This window comes from Eucalyptus grandis, chromosome 4, assembly GCF_016545825.1.
Source record: "Eucalyptus grandis isolate ANBG69807.140 chromosome 4, ASM1654582v1, whole genome shotgun sequence".
Taxonomy (NCBI): Eukaryota; Viridiplantae; Streptophyta; class Magnoliopsida; order Myrtales; family Myrtaceae; genus Eucalyptus; species Eucalyptus grandis.
In genome coordinates this window covers 19873365-19896561 of record NC_052615.1, presented here as the reverse complement: position 1 = coordinate 19896561, position 23197 = coordinate 19873365, and the positions used below count along the sequence as shown (strand labels likewise).

The following is a 23197-nucleotide window of genomic DNA, read 5'->3' as shown; positions in this document are numbered from 1 at the left end:
ACTCATCACATATGAGTAGTAAAAACAAATTAAAATTGACCAAGACTTCTTCGAACTATATTTTTAAATAAAGAGAAAATATATTGAAAGAGCGTAATATTTATTTAGTGTAATCAAATGTCCATATCTATGAAATCTCTAGTTCATAAAATAAGATGTTTTTCGAGGTTTTACTTGGATTTCTAACAATCCATTATAGATTAATGGAAACTCTAAAATGAAATGATTTTCCTGCTTAATTAATTAAATTAAAAATACTAAAATTGTGATTGGCATGGATTTGGGAGAGTCCGAGTTAAGTTGGCATGGATTTAGGAGAGTCCTTGCTAAGTATTTACTTAGTAACTCATTTATCTTTGGTGGTTCATTTCTAGTGAGGGTAGTAATGTGAAGGAAAGAGGAAAAGGGTAGAAAAATGGGAGGAAAGGATCAAAAGTATAAAAAGAAAGAACAACAAATTTGAACAGCCAATAGCACATGCAGTATCGTATTAATTTTTCGAGAAGATAGATATATGTGACTTTATCTCGCAATTTTAAAGGATATCAATCCATTGATTAGATAGGAATTCATAAACGTGTTTCGTGCATAAAGAAGAATTGCTTCCACTTTTGAGCATGTGCTCCCTCCAAATTGGGTGTGAACTATTGGTCTTCTTTGTTTTCTTTTGTGTCGTAGGGCAGACAATAGTTTGAATCTTTAATATATGAATTGATGGTCCGACAATTTATTGTCTGCTGAACACATGGATGACTTGAGCATATTTGGATTCCAAATCTTGCCCTGTGCCAACATCATAAGAAACAAAGAAACACTTTTAAGGGGGCTGGAGCCTCACACAATAATCAAGTTTGAAGATGCCATTAACTAGTCAAGGATGCAAAGTACTTTTCGTGTCCAAGAATTCTCCAAGAATTCTCCTTTTTTCCCGACAAGGAGAACAAACGTTTTACATGTGACAGCAAATTTAGCACTTTCCTTTTTTTTTCAACGAGTATTAGCACTTTGCTTTTTGGTCTTTCGCGTAGTCATCACAATTTCGACTTTTAGGAAACAAAGTGAGACACTATTCTTCTTTCACAAATGGTGTTTGATCGTTGATATGTATATATATATATTTTTTTATCGATTATCATATTTTTAAGTTACCGATTGTTTTTTGAAAGTACTAATATTCTTTTGTACTTCCAGGATTACTAATTGTTTTCATAATTAAACAATCTTAATTTGTATAACTTACCAACATGATAAGGTGCTAACTTTTATTCAAAATTATCAATCTTAATTTAAGTGATTTTCCCATTTTTCTTCCATTAAGTCACCTATTAATTTTAGCTTAACGACTACTGTTGGAGTCGCTTGTTCGCTTTTATTGGATTGTTTCGTAATTACTGATTGTTTTAGTGTAATGCCAACATTTATTTGCGCAGTTTAACAGCTAATAATGCTATTGTCTATCATATATAATTACCAACTCTTACATGAATCCACTCACATTGCCACAAAATTACCAACTATTCCAATAGTTCACAACATTTATCTTAGAAGATATCATTGGGTTAGAGTTACCAATTCTTACACAAAATTACCAACTTATTTCAAAATTAATGGTTCTCTTAAGAATTGACTGACATTTATTTGTGGAGCTTAAATTATAAACACTTACATGAAATTACCAACTTTAATTTAATCAATTACTGAAAATTACCAATTGTTCCGATATTTTTTAGACGTTTTTTAGGATTTTAAAAATGTGTTAAAATCACTTGTTATTATAAAAAATTAGCAACTCTTATTTGGGTTAACTTACCAAAGTTTATTTCATTGTTTCAGCAGTACAAATTATTTCAATAATTTAATTATTTATAGAGCTTACTAATGGGTTAAATTTACCAACACTTTTAAACCATACCCGACTTTATTTGGGAAGCTTGAGTTACCAACTCTTATTTATATTATACCAACGAACATTTGGTTATTTCGAAATTATTAATTGTTCCAATAATTTACCTAGATTCATTTGTAGAGTTGATAGACGTGTTAACATCATAAACTCTTATGCGAAATTACCAATTCTTATTTAAGTCCACTTACCATTATTATTTTTAATTGTTTCAAAAGTATCAACAATTCCTACAATTTACCGACATCATTTTATAGGAGCTTATCAATTAGTTATATGTAGCAAACACTTTTCAAAATAATCAACGCTTTGTGACACTCGAGTAACCAAATGTAGAAGACAGTTACAATCTCACTTGAGTCGGTTATCATCATTTATATGGTTGTTCCGAAATTCCAACTAAAGGTCTGCTTTTGATAGTCACGGGATATGAGATATTTAAGTTTAAATAACAACTCCTCCCCAAAGTAAGCTAGTTGCTATCTAAACTAATTTTGCATTACCGTTTTGCAATACGAAGTATAATTCACGATAGCATTCCTAAAACTTTTGGGTTAAAAATTTTGTGATTAAAAACAGGTGAACTATGATTAGCAGTCATTTGATTTATGACTATGGAAAGCTCAATTCCCAATTACATTAAAGAAGAGCAAGCAATGAATCACTGTTCAGTGACTCACTAGTTAATATATAAATTGTCAAATTTGTCATGCATCCATGATTTAAAGGTCCTTTTTCAATGTAATTCAATACTAAACTTGAAAGTCAAAATCTTCATTGAATAGACCATTTTAGTAACGAGTAGAGAACTTGCCTTCCTATATTAAATCAAATCGAAGAACCAATGCGAGGTCATGAGCTCGAGGAAATAATCATGTACTTAGGTTTATAAGTGGTCTCGTATCAAATGAAGGAGAAAACAAGTGCTATTCACTCTCAAATGCATTACTAAATATTGCAAATTATCTTCTTTAGTTTGGATTTAGTTTTAACAAGTAAGGCGTGAGTGCTTTTCTATTACCTCAGATTCGATAGGTTATGGTAGGGAAGTGGCACTTTTGCTTTGTTTTGTTTTTTTTTTGTTTTCTTTTCCTTTATTTATTTTGCTTTCAGCTTTATTCGCTCTTTATTTTATATGGAGAAAAAAAGAAAAAGAAAAAAGGAATTGACAGGTTGGAGACAAAAGCACTGTCTAAGCCCCACTTGGCAATCGCCCTAACCTGGCATCGGACCCACCTGTACACCAGACGACTCACCTAATTGAAATTTCAGTGACCGCGGCTCTATTTATGATTTTGCAAGTTCAAGCGCTACTCGAACTTTCATCGACCATCAACAAGCAAATCTTCTCTGCTCCTACATTTCCCTAGAAACACGATGGCCAGGGGTCTGGCCCAGAAAGAAGACAGAGAGGCTAGGGAGACTCGGCTTCAACAGGCAATAGCACATGATGATGTTGATGAGCTACACAACTTAATCGGGGAGGAGCATCAACTTCTAGATCGTCAATCTAGGGGTCCCTTCCAAAACACTCCACTACACATTGCCGCGGCTGCCGGCAAAACTGACGTGGCCATGGAGATGGCCATTTTGAAGCCGTCATTCGCTCGGAAATTGAATTCAGATGGTTACAGCCCCATGCACTTGGCTTTGCAACATGAAAATTATCTCACCGTGAGGGCACTTAAGACCTTCGACCCTAAGTTGATCCGAGTCCGAGGACGACGGGGTATGACCCCTTTACATTTTGTTGCTGAGAAAGAAGGAGACAATGAGCTCGAGCTCTTGGCGGAATTTCTATTTGCTTGCAAACCATCCATTAAAGACTTGACGAACCAAGGCGAGACTGCGGTTCACATTGCCGTCAAGAACGGAAACCTCAATGCATTCAATGTTTTGTTTGGATGGCTTAAACGAGTCAATCTAATACATATCTTGAAATGGAAAGACCACAGTGGTAATACCGTCTTACATATTGCCGTGTTAAAAAAGCAGCCCAAGGTATAGTTCATGCCACTACAGTTCATGATTTTGTGGTTGTTCATGCTTTTATTGTACGGGATCAACTTGTTTGGTTTCTTTTAATAGGCCTAACAATATTTTGGTTGGAGGATAAAGGAGTGATGTAGAGATCACCTTGTCTGCAGTTTATTTATTGGAGAGTAAAGGCATGATTGAATTTATTTCCCTTCGAACCCCTATAAAATTCAGTTTTTAGTGAGATCAAAATCTCTAAGTTATACCTAATAACTTAATTCATCATCGTCTATTCTTCGTTTTTACTATTGATTAGCAATTTTTTTTCCGTCTTTCGAAATCGGTCAATCCAAACATATTGTATGAGATAGAAACTAGTGCGGTGCAAGCTAACATGGACAATCCCATACACCCATAGAATAATCACTTTGTAGACCGGAAAATTACTCCCTGACCAGTTGAATGTTATGTATAAAGGCTATAAATATAACTATCTAAGCTAGTCTTCCTCTTCACAGCTTAATAAATATACACGAAGCAAATTGTAATTGAATTCTAAACCTTTTAGTTGATGTGATTAAGTTCTAAACTTTTATGAATAATCATAGTCATTTGATTCATCGCTTATGTGATCATCTATGTTATAACTCACTTGGGCAACTCCTACTCATCATGTGGATAATTCCAGGTGAAAGGACTAAATTACACTTTTTGAAAAGATTTTGGATTTTGCTACATTTGTTGAAATGATTGTGTTTGATAAATAAGGTCTAGTAAACTTTTTTCCTTTGTATATCAGTTGTTGGATCACTAGCATTATTCAAACTTATGGCATGAGTTCACTTTGTGCACAATGGTTAAGCTCGTGACAAAGTACTGATTCAAATTAAAGGTATACATACTTCATTTTGTTCCCTATATTTCTTCCAGATCATCAAGCAGTTGATTAAATATACGGATGTAAATGTGGAGAACTCTCAGGGTGACACAGCTCTGAAAATCTTTGAAGAGAATCCTTGGAATGATCAAGAAGTTGCAAAGAAGCTACAACCCAAAAGATGTTCTACTCGTGAACCCCCCCTCTCTCTATCAAAGTTTTTTAGCTCGCCACTAACTAGCCTAGAGAAGTATGAATTTTTCTTTGGCTTCGGAGATGAAACGGCTCGCGACATAATCCTTTTAGTGTCAACCTTAATTGCAACCGCCACTTACCAAGCTGCTCTTAGTCCTCCGGGAGGATACTGGCAGGATTCCTCTCCCCCTTCAAATTCCTCGGCCGCCAACCCCAACGGCACTGATACTGAAAATCTACATCAAGCCGGAGACATCATCATGAAGGGCTGGAGTCTATATTTCTTCTCGATTGTCAACAGCATGGCTTTTTCACCTCCATCGGCGCAATCTGGGCCTCCGCTATTCCACTATTGCCTCGCACTAACATGGTTTGCATCGCTATGGTCATTCTCGGCACTGCCTTCTCTTATAGTCTTGTGTCCCAATTCCCCAAATCTGAGGAGGGCCCAGCAAATTTGCTCAGGGGATTCTATGTGTCGTTGGTGTTCGCCGGGTTGGTGATCCCCGTGGTTGTTTGGAGAGTGCACGCCGGAATCATAAAGCGAATCGATGCCAAAGGAAGACCCATCGACACCCTCCTAGGGTCAAACGGTCGAAAATGCAAGCCTTGATTCCTTTAGCTATCTTTGTCGCATATCCATGTAATCCGTGTGTCTAGTCTTGAGGTTTGCAAGAACTAGATTCTTTTCATTAGTTGCTTATTGAAGTCGGGTATTACTTTCTCAATTCCTAGACCTTTAGTCTTGCTTGAAGTCGGGACTTCAAATAGCATTTTTCTACCGCAATGAAATCAAAGAGCACCGAGTCGATGCTCGGAAACACGAACACCCAAAGCTTACACGGACGAAACGTGTAGAGCGAAACTTCATAATTTTTTGTACTTCTATAAAGAGGCAAACGGTGATGGTCCTATAAAACACAACAAATAAGCATGGTTCCAACCTTCCTTTTCTTTTTTCTTTTTTTAAGAAATTATTTCTCAATAATAACAGAAAAAGAAATACTGATAATATAACAAAAACCCCCTTACCAAAAAAAAAAAAAAAAAAAAAAAAACAAAAACAAAAACAAAAACCTAGCTAAATCTAAAAAAACAACTAGATGTTATTGTATTATTTAGTTAAAACAGTAAAAACAATAACTTCAATGTTCCATACTAAGTGAATATCCTAAACTAACTTAATTAAAGAAGGAAATATCGAGTTCCAAATTCCTTCCATTTTTCATGTATGTTTATTTAAATTTCTTGTGGTTATTTTTTTTAAATATATTCATCAGAAAAAGGATGTAAATCCAAACTTAAGGCGCCCCCATCATTCTCCCTTTATCAGAAAGAAAGCTCAAATTTGATTTTTTAAATTGTCGGGTTATCTTATAAAGCATATTTTCTACAATTCTCATGGAATTTTGAACAGTATACTACAAAATCACACAAAATTTCTTGCTTTAGAAAAAACGTCCCAATCAAAACATCAAGATCGGTCTTTCAGTTGACTTTTGACATTTCCTGGTATATAATGCTGTTATTCTTTCCCTTCAATTACCTATGCCAGGATATCAACTACATCTAAGTTCAGATCAACATGAGAGGGACTTTTCCCAAAATCATCTCTCCATGTCATGGAAAAAATGCTCACCCGGAGATTCTTCATCAAGCTCAAAATCCTCCAAATCCTCCTGTTCTTGAAAAGGAATAAAAGACTTGGACTTCTTGTTCTTGAGGCTCAACAACGACCTTATCAACGGGATGGTCGAACTGTAGCTGTTTCCGCAACTGTATAATCAAAGCCAAAAGAATTTTAAAAAAAATCAAGAAGTTATAAAAAATAGAGACGGCATGAGTCTAAAAATTGCGCAACCTTTCGGTAAATGACGAGTCATATTTGAGTTCAACCATATATGGTATATTGACTTATATAACACATATCAAGCTAAATATTGTAAATATTTTTCAACATATTTTTGTGAATTATAAGGTAATGTTTTGCTTGAGATCGATCCTCCTAGGCTTATGACACATCAATTGCAGAAGATAATAGTAAGGCCCATCGGGCCCTGTACGTAAAGAGAAGTAAAACCATATTTTGTGGGACCGTCATTTATATACCCGACTTGGTAAACGGTCGGATCCAATGTTTCATGTGCAAATTTGAAGTGGAATTAATGATAATTATTTCGCTCTGCAAGTTCATTAAGGGCAAAATAAAAATAAAAATAAAGAATGAATGGATAATGTGTTGACAGTATCCAATCGAGCAAAAATTTAGATAGCATCCTTGGTGTTTTAGAAATTAGATGACCTAGTTGATTACTTTATCTATTGGGTTCAAAAATGTAATAAGATAGGTCTAACATATGCTTACATTGAACTGTTATTGACCCCAACTCGAATTGGCAAACGTATATTCACGTGTTTATTGTGTAGAAATGTGTTTGAACGCATATTGACATGTTTAAATATATCTAAAATCATATCAACCCGAGCAATATGTTAACCTATTCAATGAAAGGGGTCTAACTATGTATAAAATGGTTGAAAGCATGAAGCATATGTTTGTTGTTTGTGTATTAAGTTGGGCTGATCTGGTCATGTCCATGGACATAATTGAGCTCCGACTCAGCACCCATAATCAACTACACGACATGTAAACAAGTTTACCTCCAAAATAATGTTTTTTTTCAATTTAGTTTTCTGCTTTTCTCTTATGCAATGACGTCCCTTAACAGGCCCATTTGTGCACTCAATTATATCTTCATCACTAAACAACATTAATCTGCCATTGGGTCCATTTCTATGTGATATAAAACGGATGGGGTCTTTACGAATATTGGGACACGAGAAGATTTATAAGAGAAAAATAAAATGAGGAACAGTGAAGATGAACACGACAGATTTATGTGTCAGAATGTACGCCCATGAGGAGGGTTAGCAAATAATTCGCTATAAAATCGGAGCATCACAGAGTTACAATCTCTTACACTCAAGTGTTTTCCAACCTTATAATTTATACCTGAAATCCACGCTGTTTGATCCGACTCAAAACGAAGGAAGTGGAGACTCTTATACCCCGAAGCTGAAGTTTTCGCAACCATAGCCCTTTATTATTACATCGTGCAACAGAATTAGTAAAGAGACGAAGGGAGTTTTGCTTTGAGGCTTTTTGGATAGAGGGCGCTGAATGTAAGAAATCTGCAAAAGTGGCTTGGGAGCAACGACTGCTGGACGATGCTGGTTTAAAGGAAAAATTGCTAGCTATTACAAAGGCTTTAATATGCTGGAGCAAAAGAAAATTTCCCAACAACTCTCGTCGTATTGAAGCACTTAAGCAATAGCTACAGGTTTTAACTAATGGAACCAACATCCGCAGGATAGTAGTAGAATTCAAAATATTAAGGAGGAAATTGAAAATCTATGAAGGAGAGCGGAGACATGTTAGGGTTTAAGGTCTAAGATTAAATGGCTGAAATGGGAGGAAAATATGAGATATTTTCATGCCACCACTATCCAAAAGAGGCAACTAAACAGAATTTTGATGCTGAGATCCTAAGAAGATAACTAGATAATAGACAAGCAGCAACATTAAAACTCAACAATTTCCTTCTTCCTAGATCTATATACCTTGCTAGGGCCTAGAAACTTTGAACCTGTACTGAATCTATGTCCCAGAAGAGGTGGTAATGAAATGAACAATCCGTTAGTGGCAGAACCAACCATGAAGAGGTAAGGATTGCTGCATTTCAACTTGGAGTGAACAAGGCTCCTAGTCTAGATGGTTTAAATTGATTATTCTACCATTATCACTAGGAAGTAATAGAAGAGGACATTTTTAAGGCAGTTAATGGTTTTTCACATCGGGAATATTGGATTCGGCTTTGAACAGAACCCATATTACTCTTGTACAAACAATTCCCAACAAAAGACTTGAGTAGTTTCGTCCAATTATCCTTTACAATTTTGCATATAAAATAATTTCAAAGATAATGACAAATAGGCTTAAATCCTAGATGCTTGAGTTAATTTCTAGAGAACAAAGTGCATCTGTTAGTGGAAGACAAATCCAAGACAATACCTTTATCGTGCAAGAGGTGCTACACCAATCGAGTGTAAGGGAATGAAAGGAAAAATTCCAGGTTGTTCTAAAATTAGATATACAAAAGGCTTATGATAGGGTGGAATGGGAGTTTTTGAAATCGTGTTTGCTAAAAATGGTTTTTGTGAGGGATGGGTAAGTTGGGTTATGCAATGCGTCACCACAATATCTTTTAGTGTGAAATTAAATGGAGAATCTCTACCCTTTTTTCACCCAACTAAAGGTATCAGACAAAGGGACTCTCCATCACCTTTCCTCTTTATCCTGGTATCAAATTGTTTATCCCTTTACAATTTTGCATATAAAATAATTTCAAAGATAATGACAAATAGGCTTAAATCCTAAATGCTTGAGTTAATTTCTAGAGAACAAAGTGCATTTGTTAGTGGAAGACAGATCCAAGACAATATCTTTATTGTGCAATAGGTGCTACACCAATTGAGTGTAAGGGAATGAAAGGAAAAATTCCAGGTTGTTCTAAATTAGATATGCAAAAGGCTTATGATAGGGTGGAATGGGAGTTTTTGAAAGCGTGTTCGCTAAAAATGGTTTTTTGTGAGGGATGGGTAAGTTGTTATGCAATGCGTCACCACAATATCTTTTAGTGTGAAATAAAATGGAGAATCTCTACCATTCACCCAACTAAAGGTATCAAACAAAGGGACCCTCCATCACCTTACCTCTTTATCCTGGTATCAAATTGTTTATCCCCTTTCAATTTTTGAAATCAGGTTTAATTTCGCAGTTAATTTCAACCGGGCACGATTTTAGCGTGACTTAACCTACCGGATAGCTTTTATGAATTTTTAACGCATTTGATCTGTGGTCGATCATTTTGGAACCACATTGTACATCTTTGACTCATTGGCAACTCTTGATTGTCATGAAAATCTCAAGATTTCAAATACGGACAAAGGGTACATAAATGATAGAAAAATCGGTTTAGTGCTATTCGACGAGAATTTTGCAATTATGTGGAATCACTCACACTTTAATCACATGCCTTTGTCGAAATGACCTATCTCCATTCTCTAATCGATTTTGACATTGCTGTATTGACCCTTGCTAATTAGCACGGTCGAGCAATCGTTTTCTGGTCGAATTCTCAAGTTTATTACGTTTAGATTCCTTAACGGTTTTACCTGATAGACAAGTTATCTTGTGAGTGATCAGCTTAAGGAAAAGAACTATAGGTGTGTAGATGAAAAGCCCAACTCATTCAATTGAAAACAGAATCAGATAATCATGATGTCACATAAGGTTTCTTATGATAAAAAATATAACACCTTAATGCATAAAAATTCAAAATAATGAAAACAATAAATTCATATATTATATTAAGTGAATATCCTAAACTAGCTTAATTGAAGGACATCAAATTTCAATATCCTGAATTCGTCAAATAAAAGATTAAAGATGGTATTGGTAGTCAAGTCTGCAAAGTAGATTGCTTTTCGTGTCTCCAAGAATTCTCCTTACGGAGATGATAATCCATGCATTACATATATGATAGCCAGGTGAAAATATAAAAAGGAGCTGACATGTAGCAAGACAAACACTACAAAGAGAAGAGGATAGAAGAGGAAGTCTGTCGGGTAAATGAAATGGAGCATTTACATATGCAGATACATATACTGCATATACCCCTCACCATATCACAAAGGCTAGGGTCGGTCATGGAGTAAATGGTCCACGGAGTCTTGGCCTTGCTATAAAAGACTCATTTTCAGTCTTCTATCATCCTAGCTTTATAATTCTTGGGCCTTTAGACCATCAGGAGAAAGGAAAGAGAAAAAGGAAGCCTTTTGCATGTGGTTCCATATGCACTCCCTTTTTCAGTTCATTGGTCAATTAATAACCGATGATGCCATGATTCTTTTGCATAGAGGCACGCGGGTTTATCAAATACAATGTGCTAAAAAGCAACTTTTACCCATACGCAGCTCCATGCATACAGCTGTGAGCTCCACACGCTATCTCTATTTCACTTCCTATTTAAAGGCTTTGTAGGTCTTGGCTTTATTGCTGTGTGGTCCTCTCTCTCTCTTTCCTCCCCCCCCCTCTCTCTACACTAATGGAAGCTAGCATATGACTTTCTTAGATACTTTTTGGTCACGTATTGCTGCAAATTCTGTATGATGTTCTTTAATGCTCTTTGGTCTTGATTTAGTTTTCTTCGTAGAGCACAATAGGAGGAAAATATGAAAAATAATTTGTTTATGCAGATAATTTCTGAGTAGTTTTTAGGATAAATATGTTGAATGTAGTTAGATACGCGTATGCTATATCACTTTTGTTCTAGAGTAGCTTAAATTTGTGGAAAAGTAAAACAATTTCTTTTCTATGACAAGATTTAACGTTCTTATCGAATTTGATGAGTCCGCATAGACTTCAAGATATAATTTGTACAACTTGTTAGATGAAGTGCCTAATTTTTTCACTTACTTTTTGTTAATGGAATGCCTAGCTATTAAATTATTACTCGGTGAGACTTGGCCAACTTGAAAGAGTCATAGTTTCTTTAGAATACATGCATTTAGCTAGACTGCTCTTTTTTTTTTTTCAAATAAAAGAAAAAGTAGGCAAATGCAATTTTGTAATAAAAGATGATTCATATTTGAGTTCAACTAACTTATTCTAAATCGACTTATGTAACCCAGACCAAACTAAAGATGTAAAGATTTATGAACATGTATTTGTGCATTACAAGGTAATGCTTTGCACGAGATAGAACCAAGTAGGCTCATGACATTGACTCATCCATGATAGAAACGAACCAAGAAGATAAAAGCAAGGCCCATCGGGCCCTCTACGTAATAAAAGACGATTCATATTCGAGTTCAACTGACTTATTCTAAATCGACTTATGTAACCCAGACCAAACTAAAGATGTAAAGATTTATGAACATGTATTTGTGCATTACAAGGTAGAGAAGTAAAACCATATTCAGTGGGACCATCGTTTTTATAATTTACTTGGTAAATGGTCGGATCCAATGTTTCATGTGCAAATTTGAAGTGGCATCAATGACCATTAATTCCTTTCTGCAAGTTCATTAGGGGTAAAAAAACAAGAAACAAAATAAAGAATGAATACCATGGATTGATAGTATCCAATGGGGCAAAAATTTAGATGCCATCCTTGGTTTTTAGAAACTAGATATCGCCGTTGAATAGTTTTTATTTATTGGATTAGAAGCTCTAATAAGATAGGTCTAATATATGCTTAGAATTATACTAGGAATTGACAAAAGTCCATTGTCATGTTTAATGTGTAGAAACGTGTTTAAATGTATCTAAAATCATGTTGATGTGATCAACATGTTAACTTATTCAAGTAGACATGCCTATTGCCTAGTATGTCATAAATGGGTTAGAATGGTCATTCGGCGAACCGCACATTTGCTATATGTGTTTATAATTGGGTTGACATATTCATGACATGAACTTAATTAAACCCAAATCGAGCACTCTTAATTAACTAATGACGTGTAAATAAGTCACGTCCAAAAATCGCTACTGTTAGGTGTTGCATTGAGTCATGTAGCATTGAATACACAAATTATATCTTTTCACGCTAAAACTATAGCACAACAAAGCATAGTCACAGTACAAACAATAGATTGGACGGAAGTTTACCTCTGAAGTAATGTTTGTACAGTTTACTTTTCTAACTTTTCTTTATGCAATGAAGTCCCTTAACGTGCACATTTTGTGCAATCAAATTTTTCCGTCACTAACTTCGTGTTAGGGTGCACATGACAACGCTTTTTGGCTGGGGAAGAGTTTTTTTTTTTTTTTTTTTTCAGAAATAGTTCTTTTCTATTTATATTCCAAAAAATAATTTCTAAGTGAAAGAACCCGTTTGGTAACTATACAAAATTTCTACTCTTGGAATAGAAAAAGAATAGGTAACGTAATAGTTTCTTTTTTGTATTTATTCGTTTTTTATTCTTGCTCACGAATCGCCGGCCACTGCCGCCGCCCTCCGCCGCCTGCCGCCACCACTGCACGATCGCTGGCTGCCGACCGTCACCGCCGATTGCCACTGCACAGCCCATCGGCCACCGACGACCACTAGCCGCCGGCCACTAGTTGTCGCTTGTTCCCGGTCGCCGCCGCCCTCCGCCGCTGATGGGTTGTGCGATGGCGGTCAACGGTGATGGTTGGCGGTTGGCAGTCATGCAGCGGCAGCAATGAGTGGCGGAGGGCAGTGGCAGTTGGCGCTCGGTGCTTGGTGGCGACCGGCGGCAGCGGCCGGCGGCGCGTGGCGGCAACCGGCGGTTGGCGATGGGTGGCGGCGGTGGCCGGCGGTCGGCGGTGGCTCTGGGCGGTTGGTGGTGGTCACAGCAAGAGAGAGGAATAAAAAAAATAAAAAGGAAAATTGACTTGTTTCTAAAAATTGTTCCCGGGAATAAGAAGTAAATCTTTTTTGTTTTTTGTTTTTGTTCCAAATCTATTCCCAGGCTAACTTTCTATTATAGGGAATAGAAAAACAACTTGGCATTATCAAACGGATTTTTGTTCTTTTTTTGTTCCGGGAAACAAAAGAACAGAAATTCAGAAGAATAGAAACTTTACCATGTGCTGCGTTAATCCACTGATGTGTCACTTTCTATTATTAGGGAAAAGAATAGAAAAAGAGAATTCCGTTTGTTGGTAAAGATATTGAGGTGTGATGCAATCTTGCTCGTTTCCTGATGATTTTACTCCTTGTCAGCTTCGAGTCAGACATTAGTGGCGACGTAGAGGGTCATCCATCCTAAGCATTTCATAGGGGGAGAGAACTTGCCGAAAGCAGGAATGGGTCGCAAAGCTACTCTCTTTGTACTTGGCACTATTGTTAAACCTTTCATATCGACTTAACTGCATCATGAGAAAACATTGACAGACATTGAAACAAAGAATATAGTACTGTTCATTATTGAGATTGCAAAAGAAAAGCAATCAACGTATCCAGTCAGTTTCCCGTATAAATATTCATTTTTATAAGCAATCAACGTATCCAGTCAGTTTCCCGTATAAACATTCATTTTTATAAGCAATCAACGTATCCAGCCAGTTTCCCGTATAAACATTCATTTTTATACTGTTTATTTATCCTACCGCAATTTGACATCGACCCACTCCGGCCGGCCCTCTCCAGTGTACAGACAAGAGACGACGCGTGAATGCGGGCCTTGAAGGGAACTACGTGGATGGAGATTGTAATGAACACATGGAAAAAGACAAAGCATGTGGATATGGCCGTCCAGATTTGTCTATTAATTTCACATGACTTCTTGACTTCCAAAAGGAATCTTTGCAGATTCAGCTCAATACCCATTCAACAGCAACATAGAGAGGTCCCAAAAGAATCAGACCACTAACATTCTCTCCTTGGACTGTACTCAGAGCCTGAAAATGATCCATCATGACCAGCTGTATGTAGAGACCACCGAAAATGAAGGCATAATCCAAGCGAAGTTGACAAATGTGAACGTTACTTATATACCCGTATTTCTCTTGCAGGCAGATGCTATAAGAGACTAGGATTACTACAGCGTGTTAAGCCCGTCTTCTTTAGGAAGTGAAAAACAAAATTGTCACTGATAAGAATGGAGCAACCCGATGATTACTCCGGAGTTTCCCTCTCCTATCAGCCCAAGAAGCTTGAACCTGATGGTCACAACCTTGAAAATTCTGATGAATGAATCTTTCTTTAGTGAACTTTTGATGTTGGGTATCGAGATAAAGCAACTTCTTTTCGTTGTATGATGTTTGTGTTGAGTTATGTTTTTGGATTTTTCTTTGCTCTCTGCTGAATAAAAGGTGTCTGATCTGTATATGAATACCACAGTGAGTTTTTACGGCAAAGCCAACTGAAGCAGAAGTGCAATTCAACTGGGAAATTGGTTATTAGTATAATTTTCACTGCGAGTCAATCATGGGGGTTTAAATTTGAGAGAAAATGCCCTGCTTAGAACTCAACTTACTATTTGCTTCTGCATCTGTTGAAACATGACCAAACCTCTTAATCAGCATGCGTGTTAACATAATGACCTTTGATAACTGAGCAAAAGCATGTCTCAGAACCGATTGTAACAAGCAGTTCGAAAGGTGAAGGGGTTCATTCGCTTTGTTTGATGAATGGCATGAGCAATGTTACATAACCCATCTTTTATTGGAACTTTTATTAACTGTTGCCAAGTTGCTCTCAACAATCATTCACCAGTGGATGATGAATTGTCTGCAGATGAAATAAATGATTCTCCAATTGAGGAAGTGAGGTTGACCGTTTCAATTAAGGATGATCCGACCTTACCCTGCTTGACATTTCGAACATGGTTTCTGGGAATCACCACGTGCGCAATTCTGGCCTTTTTGAATCAGTTCTTTGGCTTCCGCCAAAACTCACTCTCTGACATCAGTTTCTGCTCAGATTGTGGTACTTCCTCTGGGAAAATTTATGGCAGCAGTTCTACCGCAGGAAGTGATTCGTGTCCCAGGAACAAAATGGTCATTCTCATTGAATCCAGGACCCTTCAACTTGAAGGAACATGTCATGATAACCATATTCGCCAACGCAGGCTCAAGCGGCGTGTATGCTATCAACATCATCACCATTGTCATCACCTTTTATCACCGTCATATTCATCCTCTAGCAGCTATGTTGCTGGCACTCACTACGCCCGAAGCACTGGCTCGGCCAACGTGTGCAGCACACGCGTCGGTCGGCGAACCGGCACGTGCGCGCCGCCGGCCGGCGAAACGGCACGTGTCGGTCGACGGACCGACGCGTGCTGACGTCAGCATGATGTCACCCAATGATCGGTAACCGCTGGGACGACGCCATCGATGACGTCAGCGCCGACGACGGTTGGCCGGGTGGCCACTAGCCGGCGACCCGACCCGACTCGACCCGCGGACGCCTGGCACGCGCGGCACGTGTCGGTTGACGTTTGCGTGACATCAGCCCACGCACGCGCGCGGCACGTGCGGTCGAATCGTCCGACCCGGCCCGACCGACCCGACCCGACCCGCGGACACCAGGCACGCGCGCAGCGCAAGCTGGATGACATCTGCATGCCGTCATCCCACGCACACGCGCGGCACGTGCGGTCGGCCCGACCGAACCGACCGACCGACATGAGCAATGTTACATAACCCATCTTTCATTGGAACTTTTATTAATTGTTGCCAAGTTGCTCTCAACAATCATTCACCAGTGGATGATGAATTGTCTGCAGATGAAATAAATGATTCTCCAATTGAGGAAGTGAGATTGACCGTTTCAATTAAGGATGATCCGACCTTACCCTGCTTGACATTTCGAACATGGTTTCTGGGAATCACCACGTGCGCAATTCTGGCCTTTTTGAATCAGTTCTTTGGCTTCCGCCAAAACTCACTCTCGACATCAGTTTCTGCTCAGATTGTGGTACTTCCTCTAGGAAAATTTATGGCAGCAGTTCTACCGCAGGAAGTGATTCGTGTCCCAGGAACAAAATGGTCATCCTCATTGAATCCAGGACCCTTCAACTTGAAGGAACATGTCCTGATAACCATATTCGCCAACGCAGGCTCAAGGGGCGTGTATGCTATCAACATCATCACCATTGTCATCGCCTTTTATCACCGTCATATTCATCCTCTAGCAGCTATGTTGTTGGCACTGACTATGCCCGAAGCGCTGGCTTGGCCAACTCGTGCGGCACACGCACCAATTGTCGAACCGGCACGTGCGCGCCGCTGGCTGGCGAAACGGCACGCGTCGGTCGATGGACCAACGCATGCTGACATCAGCATGACGTCACCCAATGGTCGGTAACCGCTGGGACGATGTCAACGCCGATGACGGTTGGCCGGGTGGCCACTAGCCGGCGACCTGACCCAACCCGACCCACGGACGCCTGGCACGTGCGTGGCACGTGTCGGCTGACGTTTGCGTGACATCAGCCCGCGCACGCGCGCGGCACGTGCGGTCGGATCATCCGACCCCACCCGACCCGCGGACGCCTGGCACGCGCGAAAGGCATGCTAGATGACGTCTGCGTGCCGTCATCCCACGCACGCGCGCGGCACGTGCGGTCGGCCCAACCGAACCGATCGACCGACCCGACCCGACCCGCAGATGCCTAGCACGTGCGCGGCACGTGCCGGATGACGTTTGCGTGACGTCATCCCGCGCACGCGCGCGGCACGTGTGGTCGGTTCGTCCGACTCGGGCCGACCGGTCCGACCGGTCCGACGACCGTTGACCCGTTGACCGTTGACCGTTGACCGACGACCATTGACCGTTAACCGTTGACAAAAAAAAAGAAAAGAATTTGTTTCTTTTTCAATTATGTATGTGTGGGTTAGAGGTAATCCATTTTTTATTCTGCATTCGTTGTATGAATCATGAAAAATTATGTATTTTCCATTTTGTTTATTGTGGATTACAAGTGATCCATTTATTGGTTCTGCATTTGTTGCAGGAACTATGATGCGTTATGCAAGGATACCTACAATCCCGAGAACGGACGAAGGAAGAGCTAGACAGAAAAGGCTGTTAAAAGAGTTAGCTGATTATCGGTGGCATGACGGTGATTTAGTATCACACGTGATCAGGGTCAATCAGATGATACAGGAAATCATCTAGAATGGTTATCTTATGCCGGATTTTGAGAAGGTGCCGGCTTTGATGAACACTCTTCCACCTGAATGGCAAGCAGTATTAGATCGGCTATGGGAGGTCAACGTGGTCCCGGGTTATAGGAGGCTAGTGGAAGCTTTTGTAAGAGAGCATTATAGGATTGAGTTGGACTAAGCTTCAACTCTTAGATTGAGCGCCACATGGCGCAAAGTGAATGCGCCTTGGAGGTGACATGCGAGCTCTCCAAAAAAATTTCCATGGTTGGCAAATGTGCCTTCAAATTTTCTCAGATGTTTTGACTGATAGATTAGAAGGGACATTCCTTATTTATTTCTTAGATTAGTTTGAGATTTTTTTTTTTAGGTGTGAATATCTCTTTCTATGTTGATATTTCTTTTTGGACATATTACTTAGTGTAATGAATTGTTGTATTAGTTGAAAGCATTATTATTTTATTGGATGTCAATTATCTGTTTCTTTATGTTAATTGCCGATTGCTGTGGGTAATTAGCTGTGGGTAGTTATAGAAGTTTTTGTAACTTCATAGAATTTATTTTGCATAAGACAATTATATTAATGATAGTTTTAAGTTAGGATTTTTTGAGGATGATTGGAAACATAGTCGAGATAAAACAACTTCTTTTTGTTGTATGATGTTTGTGTTGAGTTATGTTTTTGGATTTTTCTTTGCTCTCTGCTGAATAAAAGGTGTCTGATCTGTATATGAATACCACAGTGAGTTTTTACGGCAAAGCCAACTGAAGCAAAAGTGCAATTCAACTGGGAAATTGGTTATTAGTATAATTTTCGCTGCGAGTCAATCATGGGGGTTTAAATTTGAGAGAAAATGCCCTGCTTAGAACTCAACTTACTATTTGCTTCTGCATCTGTTGAAACATGACCAAACCTCTTAATCAGCATGCGTGTTAACATAATGACCTTTGATAACTGAGCAAAAGCATGTCTCAGAACCGGTTGTAACAAGCAGTTCGAAAGGTGAAGGGGTTCATTCGCTTTGTTTGATGAATGGCATGAGCAATGTTACATAACCCATCTTTTATTGGAACTTTTATTAACTGTTGCCAAGTTGCTCTCAACAATCATTCACCAGTGGATGATGAATTGTCTGCAGATGAAATAAATGATTCTCCAATTGAGGAAGTGAGATTGACCGTTTCAATTAAGGATGATCCGACCTTACCCTGCTTGACATTTCGAACATGGTTTCTGGGAATCACCACGTGCGCAATTCTGGCCTTTTTGAATCAGTTCTTTGGCTTCCGCCAAAACTCACTCTCTGACATCAGTTTCTGCTCAGATTGTGGTACTTCCTCTGGGAAAATTTATGGCAGCAGTTCTACCGCAGGAAGTGATTCGTGTCCCAGGAACAAAATGGTCATCCTCATTGAATCCAGGACCCTTCAACTTGAAGGAACATGTCCTCATAACCATATTCGCCAACGCAGGCTCAAGGGGCGTGTATGCTATCAACATCATCACCATTGTCATCGCCTTTTATCACCGTCATATTCATCCTCTAGCAGCTATGTTGCTGGCACTGAGTACGCAGGTATATTTATTAGTAATCACTCGAGACCTGGGGTTTGACAATCATTATTGTTGATGTTTTCTTGCTCTATGATTATCAACCCTCCATGATGGACCAAAATGTACGAAAATTGCAGATGCTCCGATATGGATGGGCGGGGATTTTCCGGAAGTTCCTTGTTGATTCGCCATACATGTGGTGGCCAGCGAACCTGGTTCAGGTCTCCCTCTTCAGGTATGCCTCGAAGACCATTTCTTTATTTGCTTCTTTCTTCTCAGTTACTTCATTCGTTGTCACAAATCCTGTTTCTTGGACATTCAGGGCACTGCACGAGGAAGAAGTCAGGCCCAAAAGAGGATTGACGAGACTGCAGTTCTTCCTCGTAGTCCTAATATCGAGTTTCGCGTACTATGTTGTTCCAAACTATCTGTTTCCATCCATAACTGCCCTATCATTCGTATGTTGGATATGGAAGCACTCAGTCACGGCACAACAAATCGGTTCTGGACGTCGTGGTCTTGGTATTGGCTCTTTTGCCCTGGATTGGGCTACCGTTGCTGCCTGGAATGGATCTCCATTAGCCTACCCGGGCTTTGCAATTATAAACATAAGCATTGGTTTCTTCCTCACGCTGTACGTGTTAATCCCGATTGCTTACCAGACCAACGCATTCGAAGCCAAGCGGTTCCCCCTTATCTCGTCACCCGTGTTTGATGCTAACGGAAACAAATACAATGTCGGATTAGTCCTGAACGAGACAAACTTCCAATTCAATCAGCATGGATATGATGATTACAGTAAAGTTCGCCTGAGTATCTTCTTTGCTTTTGTTTATGGATTGAGCTTTGCGACCTTGGCAGCTACAATATCTCATGTCGCTCTCTTCCATGGCAGGTGAATGCTTTTTACTCTTCTGCTGATCATGAGTATCACTAGATGGATCGATAACTACATCGATTCTTTCTTTTAATCACCTGCAGAAAATATAAAGACACCCCACAAAACTTTTTCCGTAAACCAGAATAGTATTTATTAATTAAATGATAAAGACCATGAGGTTCACAAAGTTAATGGTGCACAAACTTGCATTGGGAATGAATTATCTCAAAAAACGGATTCCGACATTCCATTTACAGGACTATTTGGCAACAAACAAGGACAACTTTTCAGGACAAGTTTGATGACGTGCATACTAGACTGATGAAGAAGAACTATGATGCTGTCCCACAATGGTGGTTCTATTCGCTGATGCTGATAATGACCGTACTCGCCATGGTTGCTTGTGAAGGATTTGGCAGACAGCTTCAACTTCCGTACTGGGGAGTCCTCCTAGCACTCGGATTAGCTGTATTCTTCCTGTTGCCAATTGGAGTAATCACGGCCACCACAAACCAGGTATAGTCAAATATAAATCGTTTCCAATCTTCTGTGAAAATCTCCTCTCGTTATTGATGAGACATGGACTTTCGTGTTCAGCAACCCAGATTGAATGTCATCACCGAGCTGATAATCGGTTTCATGTATCCTGGGAGGCCTCTGGCAAATGTGGCATTCAAGACATATGGTTACATAAGCATGGTGCAGGCGATAACTTTTCTCTCAGACTTTAAGTTGGGCCATTACATGAAAATCCCACCAAAGTCCATGTTCATTGTTCAGGTAATTTCCTGAGTTTCAATACTACACGTTACCATGTCTCGTCTTATGTTTAGTACTGTTGTCAGATAATTATACACGTTCAAACAGTAGGAACTAACATTGACTTATTTCTCCTGAATGAAGCTGGTGGGAACGGTAGTCGCATCTTCAGTCTACTTTGGCACGGCCTGGTGGCTCCTCGCATCTGTGGATAACATCTGCGACCCTTCCAAATTGCCCGAGGGAAGCCCGTGGACATGCCCTGGGTATGATGTATTTTACTATGCCTCCATCATTTGGGGCGTGGTCGGACCACTCAGAATGTTCGGCCGCCTTGGGGTATATGCCAGGATGAACTATTTCTTTCTCTTTGGAATTCTCGCTCCAGTCCCAGTCTGGATCCTCTCTCGGATGTTTCCCGAGAAGAAATGGATAAGGCTCATCAACATGCCTATCATCATAAGTGGCGCGGGGAATATGCTGCCAGCAACGTCCGTGAATTACATTTGCTGGATCACCGTCGGAGTTCTCTTTAACATATACGTGTTCAGGAGGTACAAAAGTTGGTGGGCAAGGCACAACTATATTTTGTCAGCTGGGCTCGATGCCGGCGTCGCCTTCATGGCCATACTTTGCTATTTCACATTGCAGATTAAGGACATCAACGGGATGAGTTGGTGGGGCCTGGAATTGGACGATCACTGCCCTCTCGCTAGGTGTCCTACGGCTCCGGGCATTGAGGTTAAAGATTGCCCCGTTTTTCGTTGATCAGAGGACATCCTGAGTTCTTCGCTGATGTGCAATGTCATGTGGAATAAAATCTGTACTGCTCACTTCATGCTCAATTGCTAGGAACACTAATACTGCCCAAATCTTCAAGTGCAAAAGAAAAAAAATACGAAATAGATCTTGCTGTGGGGATAGATCTTTCGCCCTTCTTTTTGGCTACAACCATTAATTTGATGAACCAATTAGCATCATAAGTTAGTGACCATGGTGAAGAGAATGAGAGGTGTAGAAGCCGAACCAAAAAGAGGACACGCTTCTGCTGACGATATCATAATATCAGTGACCCTAACAATCTACATCACGCTAATCTTGCTATAATTCTTGCTAGTAACCAAGCATTTGTTGGTTTTGACAGGCTTTTTTTTTCTAATTTGAATCTGGAGTTCGCTAAAAATGCTATTGTGATAATTCAATGGAACGAAACCGTGCTGAACGAGAGATGTGTTTATGTGAACGATACTTAGACTTTGTTCATTTTACAGAAAATGTAACATTTCCGGAAAATATTTTTCTAAAATTCATTTTTCAAGAAAATAATGATATTTTTCAGTGTTTGGCAAAAACATGAAATTGAAATGGAAAATATTTTCCATCGTCCAATATCTAATTTGATTTTTCTCCATGCACTTCTTTTGATCATTTATTTTATTTTTATTTTATTGTGTTCTTTTTTATTTTTTTTATATTTAAAATATTAAATATTAAATTATTTTTATTCTTCTTTTCTTTCTTTCTTTTTTTCTTTCCTTTTCTTTTCCTTAGTCGGTTGCCCGCGATAGCCAACAAGCACCACCTCAGGCCTCGAAGCGTTGTCAATCTAGTGACACAAGCATCGCCACCATTTGAGGCCCGCCTTGCATACCATCTAAGGCTCAAGCATATTATCAATTTGCAAGGCTCAAGCCTCATCATCGTCTAGCGATGCTTGAGTGTCACTAAACTAGCGAGCTATAAGGCCCGCAACCAACCAAAGAAGAAGGAAAAGAAAAAGAAAAAGAAAAAAAAAAAGAAAAAAAAAGAAAAAATAAAATTAAAAGATATTTGCCGAAAGAAATTGAGGTGAAAGAAAATATGGAAAATGTTTTCCTCTTTGTCAAAACTGAAAAATATTTTCTCATTTTTAGAAGACTTTTTTCCTTGATGTAAAATATTTTCCAAAACTAGTTCATTTTACATGAAACAAATACTAGACAATTTGGAAAATATTTCCCTTAAAGTTATTTTCGGTTAAACAAACAAAGCCTTAAGACTGAATTTGAGAATGGGATGCAGACAAAGATAAAGAGGCCTAATATTCCTAGATCTTCATGTTGTGAACCATTAAAAGTCTTACCTTCTACGATGGGGGCATCCCGTTATATTCGTTTTTTCGTGAAGCATTCTATACGATCGCTTTTTTTCTTGTGATGATGCATATTTTTTTTATTGACCTTTCAATATTCTTTGTTTATCAAAATAGATTGATATTTTGACATTATTTTTTTCCCCAATATGAGACCAATTTGAGATGTTCTTTTAATATTACTATTTGTCAACGATGAGTCAAATATTAGATGGGG

General features: G+C 39.0%; 2 protein-coding genes across 2 annotated transcripts; both read left to right on the top strand.

The window, feature by feature from the left end:
* The first annotated feature begins 3199 nt into the window (after positions 1-3199).
* On the top strand, positions 3200-5680 carry LOC104428135 (ankyrin repeat-containing protein BDA1). Its single transcript, XM_010041118.3, has 2 exons — positions 3200-3904; positions 4811-5680. The coding sequence occupies exons 1-2, from the start codon at positions 3281-3283 to the stop codon at positions 5453-5455; spliced, it is 1269 nt and encodes a 422-aa protein (XP_010039420.2). The 5' UTR covers positions 3200-3280; the 3' UTR covers positions 5456-5680.
* A 10500-nt stretch (positions 5681-16180) lies between these two features.
* Positions 16181-21617, top strand: LOC104442787 (oligopeptide transporter 1). Its single transcript, XM_039310794.1, has 7 exons — positions 16181-16607; positions 19129-19232; positions 19348-19445; positions 19533-20105; positions 20348-20606; positions 20688-20870; positions 20994-21617. The coding sequence occupies exons 1-7, from the start codon at positions 16181-16183 to the stop codon at positions 21615-21617; spliced, it is 2268 nt and encodes a 755-aa protein (XP_039166728.1).
* The last annotated feature ends 1580 nt before the right edge of the window (positions 21618-23197 follow it).